Source organism: Excalfactoria chinensis, chromosome 24 (genome assembly GCF_039878825.1).
Source record: "Excalfactoria chinensis isolate bCotChi1 chromosome 24, bCotChi1.hap2, whole genome shotgun sequence".
In the NCBI taxonomy this organism is placed as follows: Eukaryota; Metazoa; Chordata; class Aves; order Galliformes; family Phasianidae; genus Excalfactoria; species Excalfactoria chinensis.
The window spans coordinates 1,007,267-1,021,037 of NC_092848.1; the positions used below are offsets into that span (position 1 = coordinate 1,007,267).

Here is a 13,771-nt window from a genome sequence, read left to right on the forward strand (position 1 = left end):
TGCGATGCCAAGGAGGTGTGAACCCATTTGTCACCCCAACACTGAGCCATGGGGATCCCCCTCCTCTGCGCCCCCACCCCACACCTCACAGCTCTGCCCCCACCCCACAGTGGGTGCAGGCAGTTCCCTCACCCCACGGCAATGGGGCAGAGCTCACTTTGGGGTCCTGCTGGATGCCCCATAACCCCACAAAAACCTCGGTGACATTTGGCACCAACAACACAGTGAGCAGCTCAGGGATGGGGGGGTTCACAACACACACATAACCCCTCAGATGTGGGACAAGCCCCCCCCCCACAACCCCATTCCTTGCACTGGGACCCTCCAAAAGGGACATTGCATCCCACCCCCCCAGAAGAGAGGGGACAGCACTTGGCACCCAGCAGCGTGTGGGTTTTATTGGGGTCGGCCCCTCCGGGTGCCCTGGGGTGGTACGTGTGGCACAGGGGGACATGCAGCAATGGGGCTGAAGGGGGCAAAGGGGGGGGGGGGGGACGGTGCCATGTGCCCCCTCCCGGTGTTGGGGGCCGTGCGGAGGCCTTGAGGTAGATCAAACGTGGGGGTGTGGGGTAGGGGGCTATGGGGAGGGGGGGGTGATGGCTGCGGGGCTCGGTGCAGCGGAGCGGGATGGCCATGCTGCGCCACAGCCATGTGGGTTCTGATTCTCAGCAGCATCGATATGGGGAGAAGGGAGAGGTGTTGGGGGGGGGGGGATGTTTTTCATGTCAAAGACCAGAAAGGTGCTTGAGTTGGTGGGAGAGAGAACAAGCAGCTGCCCCCCTCCAACCAGCCCCCCCCCCCCCCCGAACCAACTCTGACCCCAGGAGCACAGGGAGGGCAGCCCCCTCCTCACTGCTGTCTATGGGCCGGATCCAGGATCCTGCCCTTCAAATCCTCCCTGAGATCAAGCAGAGAAACCCGACGGTGCAGTGGGGGGGGGGTCCCCGGCCCCAACCCTGAGCATCCCGGGTGAAGCATCCAACTGTGCTTGGGATGCAGAAGGGGGGCGAGCGGGGAAACCCACCTACACAAGGAGGGGGGGGGGGAGAGAACGCAGCTCCCCTGAGCTCGGTCCTTCCACAGCTGCTGCACACCCGGAGGTAACTCGGAGCCGCGTTGCTCCACCAGTTCTCATGCAGCATCCAAAGTCCAGGCAGCAGGGGGCAGCCCGTGGCTGAGGGTGGTGGTGGTGGTGCTGGAGGGGGGGGGGGGATCAGCCTCAGATCTTGCTGTTCTCCAGGTGTGAATCGATGTGCTTTATCAAAGCATCGTCCGGGTAACCGATGGGGAAGGCCAGCTGGCACAGAGGGCAGCTCCGGATCTCCGAGTCCACCGTCTCCAGCAGCAGCTGTGGGTACAGGGGCTGCTCTGAGCCCACCCTGCAAGGCCGCCCCCATCACCCCCATCATCCCGCATCCCCATTCACCCCCTTGCTTGGAACAGGCTGGGGACCCATGGGAGAAACTGAGGCACGCTGCAGCTTAGGGGGTCCCTGGCCCCCCACCCATCACGCAGCGCCCTGGGGGTGGGTAAAGGGGGAGAGGGGGGGGGTCTTCTTACATTAATAGAGGGCCAGGACTGGGCATGCTCGGCTCTGGTGTAGGCAGCAGCCGTCCGGTCGGGGATGGGGAATCCGGCACAGAAGGACGCGCAGCGAACAGCCCCCTCCGGGCTGGGAGGGCCGGGGTCCGCCCAGTCCTCCTCATCCGATGATTGTTTCTCGAACCTCAGATGCTCCTCGAAAGGCTCCCGGGAGCTGAGCGGAGCCCCCGCCCCCCCCAGATAGACCTCACCATAAGGCCGGTGCTTGGGGAGGGTGGAAGCTTCGGGTTGCAACCAGAGCGCACGGCTCTGTTGGTAAGGGGCGACGTTGGTCACCTCCGAGTAACTGCGGCGACCCTGAAAACCGGCCTTGATGTGACGGCTGGAGGGTTTGGCGTAACCCAGCTCCATCCTCTCGCCGGGCAGGCGGTGAGGAGACGCCGATGCCGGGGATGGACACGGAGGTGGAGCCGGAGAGCGGCGCTGTGGGGCGGGTGAGGGGCTGGAAGGGGGAGCGGGCGAACGGCGTTGCTGAGCCGGAGACTGGCAGGGTCCTGGGGCGGGGGAACGGCGCTGCTGGGCTGGAGATTGGCACTGAGGGGCCGGTGAGCGCCGCTGCAGCGCTGGGGATTGACATTGAGGGGCTGGAGGGCGGCCGGGAGCGGGTGAGGGGCACTGCGGGGCCGGAGAGCGACGCTGCTGGGCTGGGGAATGGCAATGAGATAGAGGAGAGTGGCGTTGACCTGCGGAGAGAATAGGGGGGGGGCACAGGAAATAGGCTGGTTAGGTGGGCTGTGTTTCTCCTCTGTGTGTTGGGTGGCATCGGGGGAGCATTGGGTGGCATCGGGGGGCATTGGGTGGCATAAGTGGGATGGCACGTCCAGGAGGGACACATTTGGGCTGATGGTTATGGGATGCCCGCAGGATGGGTGCCCATAGGATGGCATTCTGAAGGATGGATGCTCATAGGATGAGCCCAAGCAGGAGGGATGCTCCTAGGATAGACACCCATAGGATGGCAGCCCCAAGGAGTGGGGCTCATAGGATGATAGGATGGATGCTTATGAGGGATGCTTATGGGACGGATGCTTATGGGACGGATGCTTATGGGACGGATGCTTATGGGATGGATGCTTATGGGACGGATGCTCATGGGACGGATGCATGCAGGAGCTCTGCATCAACCCAAGGATGAAGGCGGCCAGCTCTGTTTCTTCCAGCCCCATTAACCCCTCGGTTCTCCTTACCACCATTGAGGCTCTTCTCCTGCAGCAGGGCACGCAGGATCTGGCTCTGCAGGGAGCTGAGGTTCCGCAGGCGGCACAGCTCCTCCGTCAGCTCCGTGTAGGCCAGTGCCAGGTTCACCCTGTGTTGAGGATGGAGTGTCACATGAAGGGGGGGGCAATGCATGGCACTAAACGGGCCCAAACTCCCCCATGAAAGTTATAGGGAAGGAAAAGCAGCGAGCAACGCGTGGCTGCTTTCCAAAGGCCCAGCCAAAGTCATCAGATCTCGGCCGAGTTTGGAGCGTCGCTGTGAAATAAAACCAGATTCTTTGTGGTGATGTGAAAGGAGGATCCGTCTCCTGTGCAACCCGCGGGGCTGACGGCAGCCCTGAGCACAGCGAGGTGACGGGAGCTGCTGTGACACCGCAGGGAGCGGGAGCTGCTGGGGGTAACTGCAGCCGACAGGGCTGCCCCGTGCTGCTGGGATGTGAAGGGGGGAGAGAGAAGGGGGAACATGGAGGGAGAGAAGGGAAAGGGGAAGGGGAGAGGAAGTGAGTTGGAAGGGGAGGGGAAGAGAGAAGGGAAAGGAAGGGGGAAGAGAAGTGAATTGGAAGGGGAAAGGGAAGGGAAGGGAAGGGAAGGGAAGGGAAGGGAAGGGAAGGGAAGGGAAGGAAAAGGAAAGGAAAGGAAAGGAAAGGAAAGGAAAGGAAAGGAAAGGAAAGGAAAGGAAAGGAAAGGAAAGGAAAGGAAAGGAAAGGAAAGGAAAGGAAAGGAAAGGAAAGGAAAGGGAAAGGAAAGGAAAGGAAAGGAAAGGAAAGGAAAGGAAAGGAAAGGAAAGGAAAGGAAAGGAAAGGAAAGGAAAGGAAAGGAAAGGAAAGGAAAGGAAAGGAAAGGAAAGGAAAGGAAAGGAAAGGGAAAGGGAAAGGAAAGGGAAAGGGAAAGGAAGAGGAAAGGGAAAGGAAGAGGAAAGGGAAAAGGAAGTGAGTTGGAAGGGGAGAGGAAGAGAAAGGGGAAAAGGGAATTGGAAGGGGAAAGGAAAAGAAGAGGAAAGGAATGGGGAAAGAGGAGGAGAAAGGAAAGGGAAAATGAAAGGGGAAGTGAGTTGAAAGGGGAAAGGAAGAGGAAAGGGGAAAGAAAAGGTGAGAGGAAAGGAAAAAGGAAGGGGAAAAGGGAAGGGGGAAAGAAAAAGGGTCAGAGAGAGGAAAGAGATAGGAATGAAAAGGGTAAGAAGAAAAGGAAAAGCTCCCCACATCTCCCTCCTCTCAGGGTCAGCCCATGCCTCAGTTTGACACACTGCAACCCATCAGCCCTGGCACCCCAAGCTGCGACCCACAGAGCCCCACACTGCACTGCACCCCACAGCGGGGTTGGGGGGGATGGAGGGGGAGGGGAGGGATGACAACTGAAGCCCCACAGCTGGATTTGGGCCCAGTGGAGCTCCCTGCACCCCGGGGCCACCCCAGAGCCGCTGCAGTGCAGGGAGGAAGCGTGAAAACCACAGCGTTGGGGTGGAGGAGAGCACAGAGCAGGGCTGGGGGGGGGGGAATGGGGTGAGGAGCAGCCCCCAGCCCCACACCGACCCCACAGCAGGCAATGCAATGGGATGGGGGCAGCACAGTGGGTCCCCTCTGGGAGACAAGAGTTTATAGAGAGGGTTGGTACAACCTCACCAACACCCACCCCCCCACACACCATTACCCCATCCTGCACTACCCCCCCAACCCCAACCCCAACCCCAAAAAGAAATTGCTGTTTCAGGATAAAATGTGGCACTTGATACGTAACAGCAGATAAGATGTGAGAACAAAACAGCTGCTGAAAACTCAACCACCCACAGCCCCGAAAGCAGCGGGGAGCACCGCTGCTGTGCCACGATCCTACAAGGGGCTCCTGGTCCCAATAGCACCACCCCACTCTGGTCACCTCTTTGTGAGCCCAGAGCAATGGCACAGCATGGGGAGGGCTGGGGGCAGCAGGGGGAGCATGGTGGGATGGCATGGGGTGACTGAGCTGGGGGTGGGGGGGAGGCAGGGATTGATGCACCCCAACTAACAGGATGGGGGCTGCAGAGGGGGCCACCCGTGGTGCTTCTCCCCACAGCAACCACATCATATCATGCCCACCATGCCCCCCCCCCCCCCCCCCAGCACCAGCAATGGGGGCTCCTCCTTGCAGCCCCCCCCTCCCCATTGCTGCACAGGAGTGGGGTACAGCCCCATACAACCTATGGGGGGGGGGGGGGGAGGGGTGCTGTCCTCAACGTGGGACCTGTGGTTGCGTGGGGGGGGAAGAAGTGACCCCACACCCGGTAAACAAGAGCCAGCCCTTAAATGAAAGCACAAACCGCAGCTTATCTGCTATCTGCATGTGGGCAGAGGGTGGGCAGGGGGAGAGCATGCAAAGGGCTGAAGGGGGGGGGGGGAGGGAGCTGGGCATGCAACTCCTGCCCCCCCCCCCCCCCCTTCACTTCCCAGCACTGGGAGCTGCTCCTTGGGGTCACCCTCCTGCATCACAGGCTGGGGATGCTCCCTGTGCTCCGTGCAGGGGGTGACGTGGGGCAATGCAGGAGGGCACAGCGGGATGGAGACATTCCTGAGGTGCCACCGTGAGCCTGTGCACCAAGGGGACCATGGGCTGGACTCCTTGAGATGCACTGAAAGCCATAAAATCCCATTAGAAGCCATAAAATCCAACCAAAAAGTGGTGCCGGGGGGCAGGACATGCCCAGCACTCCAGGTTTGCAGCGTTGCCACCATCAGAGAGCTCAAGCAGACCCTGCAATAACCCTCCCTCTCCCCCCATGGTGCTGCTCTGTGCATTGGGATCCTGCAGCCCCGACCCAGGCAGAACCTTGAGTGAGAACAGCAAGAAAAACCCAGGGAAGAAAGAGAACCAAAAGCCATCGGTGCTTCCATCCACATGCAGCCGGGTGAGGGGTTGGGAATTGGCACAAAAGAGCTTTTCAGCCCCAAAAAGGAGCAGGTGGGGGCAGCGGCCATCGCCCCCACAACAAAAGGCAGCGCTGCTATATAAGTGGGGGGGGGGGGGAGGTGAGTCAAAGCCCAACCCTGCTGCCCTTGTGGCTGCACTACAGAGGCAGGGTGACTCATCTGGAGAAGGAAAGAAAGAGAAGTCAGCCCCGGGGATGGAAGGCACTGCAAGAGAGCCCTGCCTGCTGTCAAATGGCAAGGGCCAGTTACCAAAAAGGGCCTTATTTACAAGAAAAGAAAGCTCCGGAGAGGACACAAAACACACAGCGCTGGGGAAGGGGCTCAGACCCTGAGAGCAGGGGTTGCTGTGTGCCTCAGTTTCCCCATCCTGAGTAGAGAATGGCTGATAGATGGAGAGTGGAGCGGTGTATGGGGAGGTTGTAAATGGGGGGGGGGGTCTGTGGGCACGGTGGGGCTGAGCTTTGCAAACCTGAAGTGAATGAATGGGGAAGGCCTGGGGCTGCTCGGGGTGGGGGGAACTCAGAGCAGATCAGAGAACAGAAAGAGAGAAAGGCATCAGTCGGGGTGAGAACAAGGGAAGGATGGGGGGGGTGATGTGGGGGGGGGGGGGGGAAATACGGCACCTTCCCACCCCGCATCCCAAACGTCAGCTCCGATCTGTCCACAGCTCCCCATGCGCCCGGGGGAGATGCAATGTGAGGTGAGGCTGAATCCGTCACAACCCGGGGTGATGGGGGGGGGGACAGGAACAAAGCCGACCCCCCCCCCAACCAGCGCCCCGAGACAGCGCAGGGATTGCGCTGATGGGGCTCCGTGCGGCGCTGTGCGGTAGCAGCGCCCCCTGCTGGCAGTGCCCGCTCCGTGCACGGAGCCCTTAAAGAGGAGGGGGGAAAAGGGAAGAGGGGCAGCACCCCAAACCCTGCACATAGGGAGGGGATGGGGCAGAGGGGTGTCCATGGTGGGAGCTGGGCATCCCCTGAGCCCCCATCCCATTGAGTCCCATTCATCCCATTGCACTGTGCTCCACTGCATCACGTTGCATTGCATTGCGACTCATCCCAAACACTGCATCCCACTGCATTACAGCTCACCCCGTTGCATCCTGCCATCCCATCCCCTCCATCCCAGCACACTGCATTGCATTCCATCACATGGCATCCCATCCTGTTCATCCCATCATCACTGTGCCCCACTTCATCCCACCCCACCCCAGCTACCCCATCACAGTGCATCCCATCTTAGCATCCCATCATCTCATCCCATCCCATCCCATCCTATTACACCCCATCACCTCATCCCATCCCATCCCATCCCATTCCATCTCATCCCATTCCATCTCATCCCATCCCATCCCATCACACCCCATCACCTCATCCCATCCCATTCCATCCCATCCCATCCCATCCCATCCCATCATCTCATCCCATTATATTCCATTCCACCTTAATGCATCCCATCCACCCCATCACCTCAACTCATCCCATGCCATCCCATCCCATGCCATCCCATCCCATTCCATCCCATCCCACTATAGTCCATCCCATCCCATTACACCCCATCACCTCATCCCATCCCATCCCATTCCATCCCATCCCATCATCTCATCCCATTATATTCCATTCCACCTTAATGCATCCCATCCACCCCATCACCTCAACTCATCCCATCCCATCCCATCCCATCCCATCCCATCCCATCCCATCCCATCCCATCCCATCCCATCCCATGACATTCAATCCCATCCCATCCCATCCCATGACATTCAATCCCATCCCATCCCATCACCCTGCAGACACTTACTGGTCATCTCCCATTTTCTTCACCCAGGCCATGTCCCGCTCTGACTGCTCCTGGGGATGGGATGGGGGTGCAATATGAGCTCCCACTGCCCCCCACCCCCCCTAGGGGGGCTGCAGCCCCACATCTCCCTACCTGCTGTCGGCTGTCCTGCAGGTGCTTCAGCTCCAGCTGCAGCCGTTCGCACTCAGCCTTGAGATGCTCCTCTCGGTGCTGTGCACGCTGCGCATCCTGCCGTGCTGCTTCCAGTTCAGCTTCCAACCCTCGGCTTTGCCACCCCCCCGGGCGCTCCAACACTGCGGGCACAGAGCGTTTCTCAGCCTTGAAAGCATGGAGTGAAGCTAAAGGAGAGGATGGGGGGGGGGGGGGGGGCTCACCATGGCTGAGGCCGGGGTTGGGATGCAGGGAGAGAAAAGGCACCTCCTGGCCGGGCAGTGGAGCACTGAGTGCAGGGAAAGCGTTGGCCTCGCGCTGCCGCAGCTGCTGCTCCAGGCTGCGGATGCGGCTCAGGTGAGTCTCCACCAGCGCCCGCTGCCAGAGAGAGGAAGGGGGACAACACAAGGGTGAACCCCATTGACCCCCCCTGCCTCACATCAGCTGGAGGTGGGATGCTGCTCCCATGGCAGGGCAGCACCGTGGGGTTTGTGGAGCATTGTGTGCCTTGCATTGAACCCAAGCACAGGGTGCTACGGTGGGGACGTGCAGCTGGGAGCACCGCTGGGCACGGCAGGGATAAGAACCCAAAGCATGGCTGCAAACCCCAACACAGCCCCAAAACCATGCGGACACCCCATCAGCCCCAAGCACTGTATCACTGCAGCCCCCCCAAGCCACAGCAGTGACACCAATAGCCACAGCTGGATGGGATGGGAATGGATTTGTCCAGCTGGGGATGGGGACCCTGAAGTGCCGTCCCCACAGTGCCATCCCCACAGTGCTGTCCCCACAGTGCTGTCCCCATAGTGCTGTCCCCATAGTGCTGTCTCCATAGTGCTGTCCCCATAGTGCTGTCCCCATAGTGCCGTCCCCATAGTGCCGCCCCCATAGTGCCCACCATCTCGCCCAGCTCCGACTCCAGGTCTGCCTTCTCCACGCACAGCTTCTCATAGGCCTGGATCATCTCATCCAGCTGCTCCTCGCGCTCTTTGCTCTTCTCCAGCTACAGGACAAGGCAGGAGAGCTCAACACCCACCCAAGGAAACCCCAAAGCTCCCAGTACCTACGAACCCCACCATGTACCTCGTGCTGGAACTGGTTGAGCTGCTGCTGCAGCGATGCCTTCTCGCTCTTGAGCAGCGACGTCTCCTTGGCCTCATAGATGGAGAAGATGTGCTCCTCACCGAACTCACTGAGCAGCGGGCACTGCACAGAGCATCAGTGGGACCCCAAGCCCTGAGACACCCTCCCTCCCCCCCTCCCCTTTTAGGCCCACCCCAAAGCTCTGACCTTGACCTCATACATCTTCAGGCGCCGTTTGAGCGTGGAGTTCTCCCTCTCCAACCCGCTCAGGCGGTTCTTGATGTCATCGTACGCAGTGATGAGGGCAAAATGGGACGCGGAGCACATCTCCCCCGACAGGTCGGTGTTGGGGCTGTCCAGCCAGTCTTCATCCGGCCCTAAAGCCTCCGGGGTCAGGATGCTGATGTCGTCCTCAAACATGGAGTCCATGGCGCAGGGCAAGTTCTGTCTGGGGGATACGGTGAGATGGGGGGTGTGGGATGTGGCTCCCTATGGCCACCAAGCAGCAGGGAGGGGACAGCAGCCACATGGCAGCCCCCAATGAATGGGAACAGAGGAGTCCCAGAGCAGAGCACTGATATCACGGAGCTGGGGTGGCAATGAGCATCCTCGGGGGGGGGGTGACTTTCCCAAAGCCCCCCAAGGAGCTGAGTGCCAGAAATAGAGGCCGGCGCTGCCGACTCTCACCCTGCAATGCACGCGAGCTGCTTCCCACCCTCCCACACACACACACACACACACACGGAGCAGTGCTGTCCTATATAACCAGCACGGGGATGGATGGAGGATGTGTGCCAGCAGCTCGTCCCGTCCCGGCCTCATCCGGGAGCTGTGGCCACACAAATAATTCATGGCAGCAGGCAGGAACGGGAAGCCGGAGCTGCAGGGTGCGGCGGGGACACAGCATGAGGCCAAACCCGGCCATTCAGCCCCACCACAAACAAGGGGGGGACATTGAATGCCCCCACACTGCAGCTCCTGGGATCATAGGGGGGGATTGTGCAGCCTCTGATGGGATGAAGGGCATGAAATGCAGACAAAGCCCCGGCACTGCAGTCCCACATCAGGGCTCCCTCAAAGCCAGACCCCAGGAGGGCCAGATGGGGGCTTCCCAATGGGGTGCTGAGCCCCCTGTTCCCCCCAGACCCCCAAGGAGGACCCCCCCCCCCCATCCCAAAGACCATCACTTGCCTTGCAGTGGGCCCCGTGAGCGGGGCGAGGTGATGCAGGCTGGGCAGGGCTGCGGCACAGTGCCGGGGCTCAAGTGAGGGTGGGGGGCAGTGGGGGCTGAGCAGGAGGCAGCACAGCGAGCATTGGGTTCTGGGGAACACACAGGGAGTTTGGGGGGTTCCACGCTGCTGTTGTTCCCTTCTTATTCCCAGCGGTCAGTCCTTCCTGGAAAGAGATGGAAAATGGGGTTGGGGGGGGGAATAAGGGAATTGGGATGGGGGAATGGGGATGGGAATGGGGGAATAGGGATGGGAATGGGGCAATAGGGATGGGAATGGGGATGGGGGAATGGGGATGGAGATGCGGGAATAGGGATGGGAATGGGGATGGGAAGGGGGGAACAGGGGAGTGGGGATGGGACAGTGCTGGGCAGTGGGGCCCAGTGCTCAGCTCTACCCACTGCATTGGGGCTGGAGGTTCCACGGCCCCAAGTTAGCACGAGGGGGGTGTGCAAAAGGGGTGGGGGGGGTGTGAACGGGCAGGCAAATGCGCGTGCAAAAGCAACGTGCAAATGGGAGCACACACAAAACGGCATGCAAATGGGGCGTGCAAAGCATACAGCCAGCGTGTGCCCCCCCTGCTCCAGCGGGCGGTGCTCCGGAGGGCCACGGTGCAGCACGGGGTGCACGAGGCTGCGGGGCACACGTGCGTGCACACGAGGCCGCGGGAGGCCCGGAGACCCCCAGAGACCCCCCGATCCGGTGCTGCCCCGGATCTCCACCGCGGCCTCGGGGCGGTGGGGGGGGGGGGGGTGGGCTGGAACTGGGCCCGGGATGGACCGGGAGCGGCGGGGATGGAGACGGGGATTAAAGGCGCAGAAGGGGCCGGGATGAGCAGCGCTGGGGACAAAGCGGGGCCGGGGGTGGGGAGGCGGGCGAGGATGGCGGCGGGGATGGAAAAGGGGCCGGAACGGGAGGGGGCCGGACCGGGGGAGGGACGGCAACGGGAACGGCAACGGGAAAGGCAGCAGGAACGGGCCGGAGGAGGCCGGGAGCAGCGGGGGGAGCCCGGTTCCCTCCCGCACCGCCCGCCCCCGGCCCAGGGCCCGCACTCACCGGCGCTGCGCGGCGACGCACGGGATGCGCTGCACCGGGATGCGCTGCGCTGCACCGGGATGCGCTGCGGCGCCCGCCGGGCTGCGGCTCCTTCTCTTCTCTTCCTTTCCCTTCCTTTCCTTTCCCTTCCTTTCCTTTCCCTTCCCCCCCCTCCGGTCCCGATGTCGGTCCCGCCCCGGTTCCCCGCCGCAGCCCCGGCCCCGACCGCCGTTTCTTCCGCTCCGGAGACACCGAGAAACCACGTGGGCACCGGGCGGCCGCCAGCGCCCTCCCCCCGGGCCGAGCCGGTACCGCCCCGACCCGGCCCCGTCCGTCCGTCCATCCGGATCCGCTCCGGGCCGACCCCGACGCCGACCCCCCCCCCACCCCAAGAGGGGCAGCGGAACCGGGGCAGCCCCTCTGGGGAAGGCGGGGGGGGGTCCTCTCCATTAGCCAAGGCAATGCCCCTACAGACACGTGCATCCCCATCGAGGCTCCATCCCATGCCCCCCCGTCGCCCCCAGGGGCTGCATCCCAGCTCGTGACTCGGGCAGCTTTTTTGCCCCTGTTCGGGTGCTTGCAAAGGAGGAAAGATGGAGATGTCAGCACAGAACGGTCCCCATCTCTGCCATCTGCTGCAGCTTCATGCCGGGCTGAGGGAGAGGCGTTGGTGCGAGGACAGCGTGGACTTCAGGCTGAGCGTGCAGCTCCGGCCCCATCAATTGCACTTGAGACAGGCACTGCTGCAGGTCCGGCCCCACAACCCGATTGCAGACCCCCCCCCCAGGCTATGTATAGAGCAGCTGCATCATCGCTGGGATGGCGACGTGGCGGCGGTGATTCAGCAGACGTCACTTGGAGTTTGGCTGCTGGTGCAGGAGGGGAGGCTGCTGGCACATGGCCGGACCCCCCACCCTGCATCAGAGGGTCTTTTGGGGGCAGGGGTGGGTTAATAGAGCTGCAGGCCTATGGCTGAAGGCAGATCTGAGCATGGTGCTGGGTGCTGCTGAGCCAACAGCATCGGGTCCAGGAGCTGCTTGGAGGCCAAGAGAAGAGGTGGGCACAAAGCAAAGGGGCAGGGAGGGGGGCACAGAGCTGGGCTGCGCCACAAACTGGGCCTGGAAATAATCCCAAGCATCAGCTGTGGCTCCGCTCATGCTCAGGGATTGCTGCAAAGTGCTTTGAAGTGCAAATTAAGGTGGTTTGGTTTTTTTCCCATCAGGTTGGAAGTTAATTTGGACGCCAAGAAAACAAACAGAAACACCAAAGAAAACAGCTCACCAAGAGGAGGAGACGGGGGGTTTGCATGGATGCAACCCAAGGCCTCCAACCCCAGCTGGGTGTTGGGATGGGGCTGAGCACTCACCTCTCCCCTTTGCTTTCTGCTCGCACCACGTTAGCACAGGAACACGAACCTCAATTTACGCTGCCAGCCACAGCCACGCTGGGAGAAGGGCTATTTTAAGCAGTGAGGTTAGGCCAGTGCAGATGCAATCCTCGTGCACAGAACCTAATCGCCCTGCCACGGCCGCTCGACAGCGGAAAGCAGAGGATCGTTTTCCACTTGGTTGATCTGTGCCTGCTGCAGAGCAGCGCTGGCATGGAAGCAGAGCACGGAGCTCTATCTGCTTTGCCCAGCTCAGTGCTCAGACCCTCACTGGTGGCCCCATGGATGTGGTGCATGGGGGTGGCTCAGGAGCTGCATTGCATGGTTCCAAGTTGCCTCCGATCCACAGCTGCAGGTGTAGGAGTTGCATCCATGCATGCAGCACTGCAAAAGGCAGCGCTGGGTCTCCATCCGTGCAGCTCCATAGTGTCCATACCATAGTGTCCATACCATCACTGGTGGGTGCAGGTGTGGAGGCCAGAGCCCTCCACTTCCCTCACAGCCCCAGCCCTGCTCAGCTCTGGGTGCCTACAGCTGTTGCTCCCAACCTTGCAGAGCAGGGCCCAAGTTTTACAGCATGGCTGCTTCCCATCACACTCTATGGCAGGAAGCTGCTGACGGCAGCACCGTTTCCTCCCTTGCCCTCCGTCCCTGACATGAGGAAATTCACCACTATTTGCTGGAAAATGAAGGAATATCCAGCCCTGGAACGCAGCAGCTTTAAAGGAGAGCTGCCAGTCCTGCATAGCAAAGCGGGGCTGCAGGTCTCACTTCTGAGAACAGAAAACTGAGCACTGCTTTGCTCCCTGCAGGACCCATGGCTGACCCTACATTGAGGCCCAGCCTCAGAGCAAGGCCTAACCGAGGCCCAGCTCCTGGCCCTGAGGCCGAGTCCAGCCCTGAGGCCCAGCTCCCAGCCCGGGGGCCAAGCTCTGCCTGAGGCCCAACCCTGGTCTCCTGAGGCCTAAGGGAAGGGAGCCGGGCCTTGGAGCTGGGCCTGAGGCCCATGCTCACCCTATGGGCCAGGCCCTGTCCCCAGAATCCACGCTGCGGCCTGTCCCCAAGGCCCAATCCCACATTGAGGCCCAGCTCCATCCCAAGGCCCAGGTCGTGTCCCTGAGGCCTACCCTGAAGCCCGGCACCAAGGCCCAGTCCCACACAGAGGCCCAGTCCCACATAGAGGCCCGGTCCCGCACAGAGGCCCAGTCCCACACAGAGGCCCAGTCCCACACACAGGCCCAGTCCCGCAGCCTCCTGCCCCAAGGCCCACACAGAGGCCCATCCCGGCCCATCATGGCCACGTCCCCATCCCCACCTCCTGTCCCCAGCACACACAGCAGCTGACACAGCTCCATCAGACGGAAG

At 61.5% G+C, this 13,771-nt stretch overlaps 1 protein-coding gene across 2 annotated transcripts; it reads right to left on the reverse strand.

Annotated features, from left to right (window-relative positions):
* Positions 1 to 374: 374 nt before the first annotated feature.
* Positions 375 to 11,170, reverse strand: TBKBP1 (TBK1 binding protein 1). Of its 2 annotated transcripts, none has more exons than XM_072356620.1 (11): positions 11,041 to 11,170; positions 9,947 to 10,150; positions 8,963 to 9,199; positions 8,756 to 8,878; positions 8,571 to 8,675; positions 7,894 to 8,047; positions 7,652 to 7,812; positions 7,520 to 7,569; positions 2,790 to 2,908; positions 1,561 to 2,285; positions 375 to 1,348 (listed from the first exon to the last, which is right to left on the reverse strand). In XM_072356620.1, the coding sequence occupies exons 3-11, from the start codon at positions 9,182 to 9,184 to the stop codon at positions 1,220 to 1,222; spliced, it is 1,788 nt and encodes a 595-aa protein (XP_072212721.1). In that variant the 5' UTR covers positions 9,185 to 9,199; positions 9,947 to 10,150; positions 11,041 to 11,170; the 3' UTR covers positions 375 to 1,219. The 2 variants fall into 2 exon arrangements, with proteins under 2 accessions (XP_072212721.1, XP_072212720.1); XM_072356619.1 differs by having other exon boundaries at positions 8,963 to 9,203.
* Between the last annotated feature and the right edge of the window lie 2,601 nt (positions 11,171 to 13,771).

Excerpts from the sequence above, each read along its gene's own strand:
- TBKBP1 (XM_072356620.1), bottom strand. The coding sequence starts at position 9,184 with ATGGACTCCATGTTTGAGGACGACATCAGCATCCTGACCCCGGAGGCT. Across the intron at positions 8,879-8,962 it reads TGAAGATGTATGAGGTCAAG|TGCCCGCTGCTCAGTGAGTT; the intron begins GTCAGAGCTTTG and ends TGCTCTGTGCAG. Across the intron at positions 8,676-8,755 it reads TCAACCAGTTCCAGCACGAG|CTGGAGAAGAGCAAAGAGCG; the intron begins GTACATGGTGGG and ends CTTGTCCTGTAG.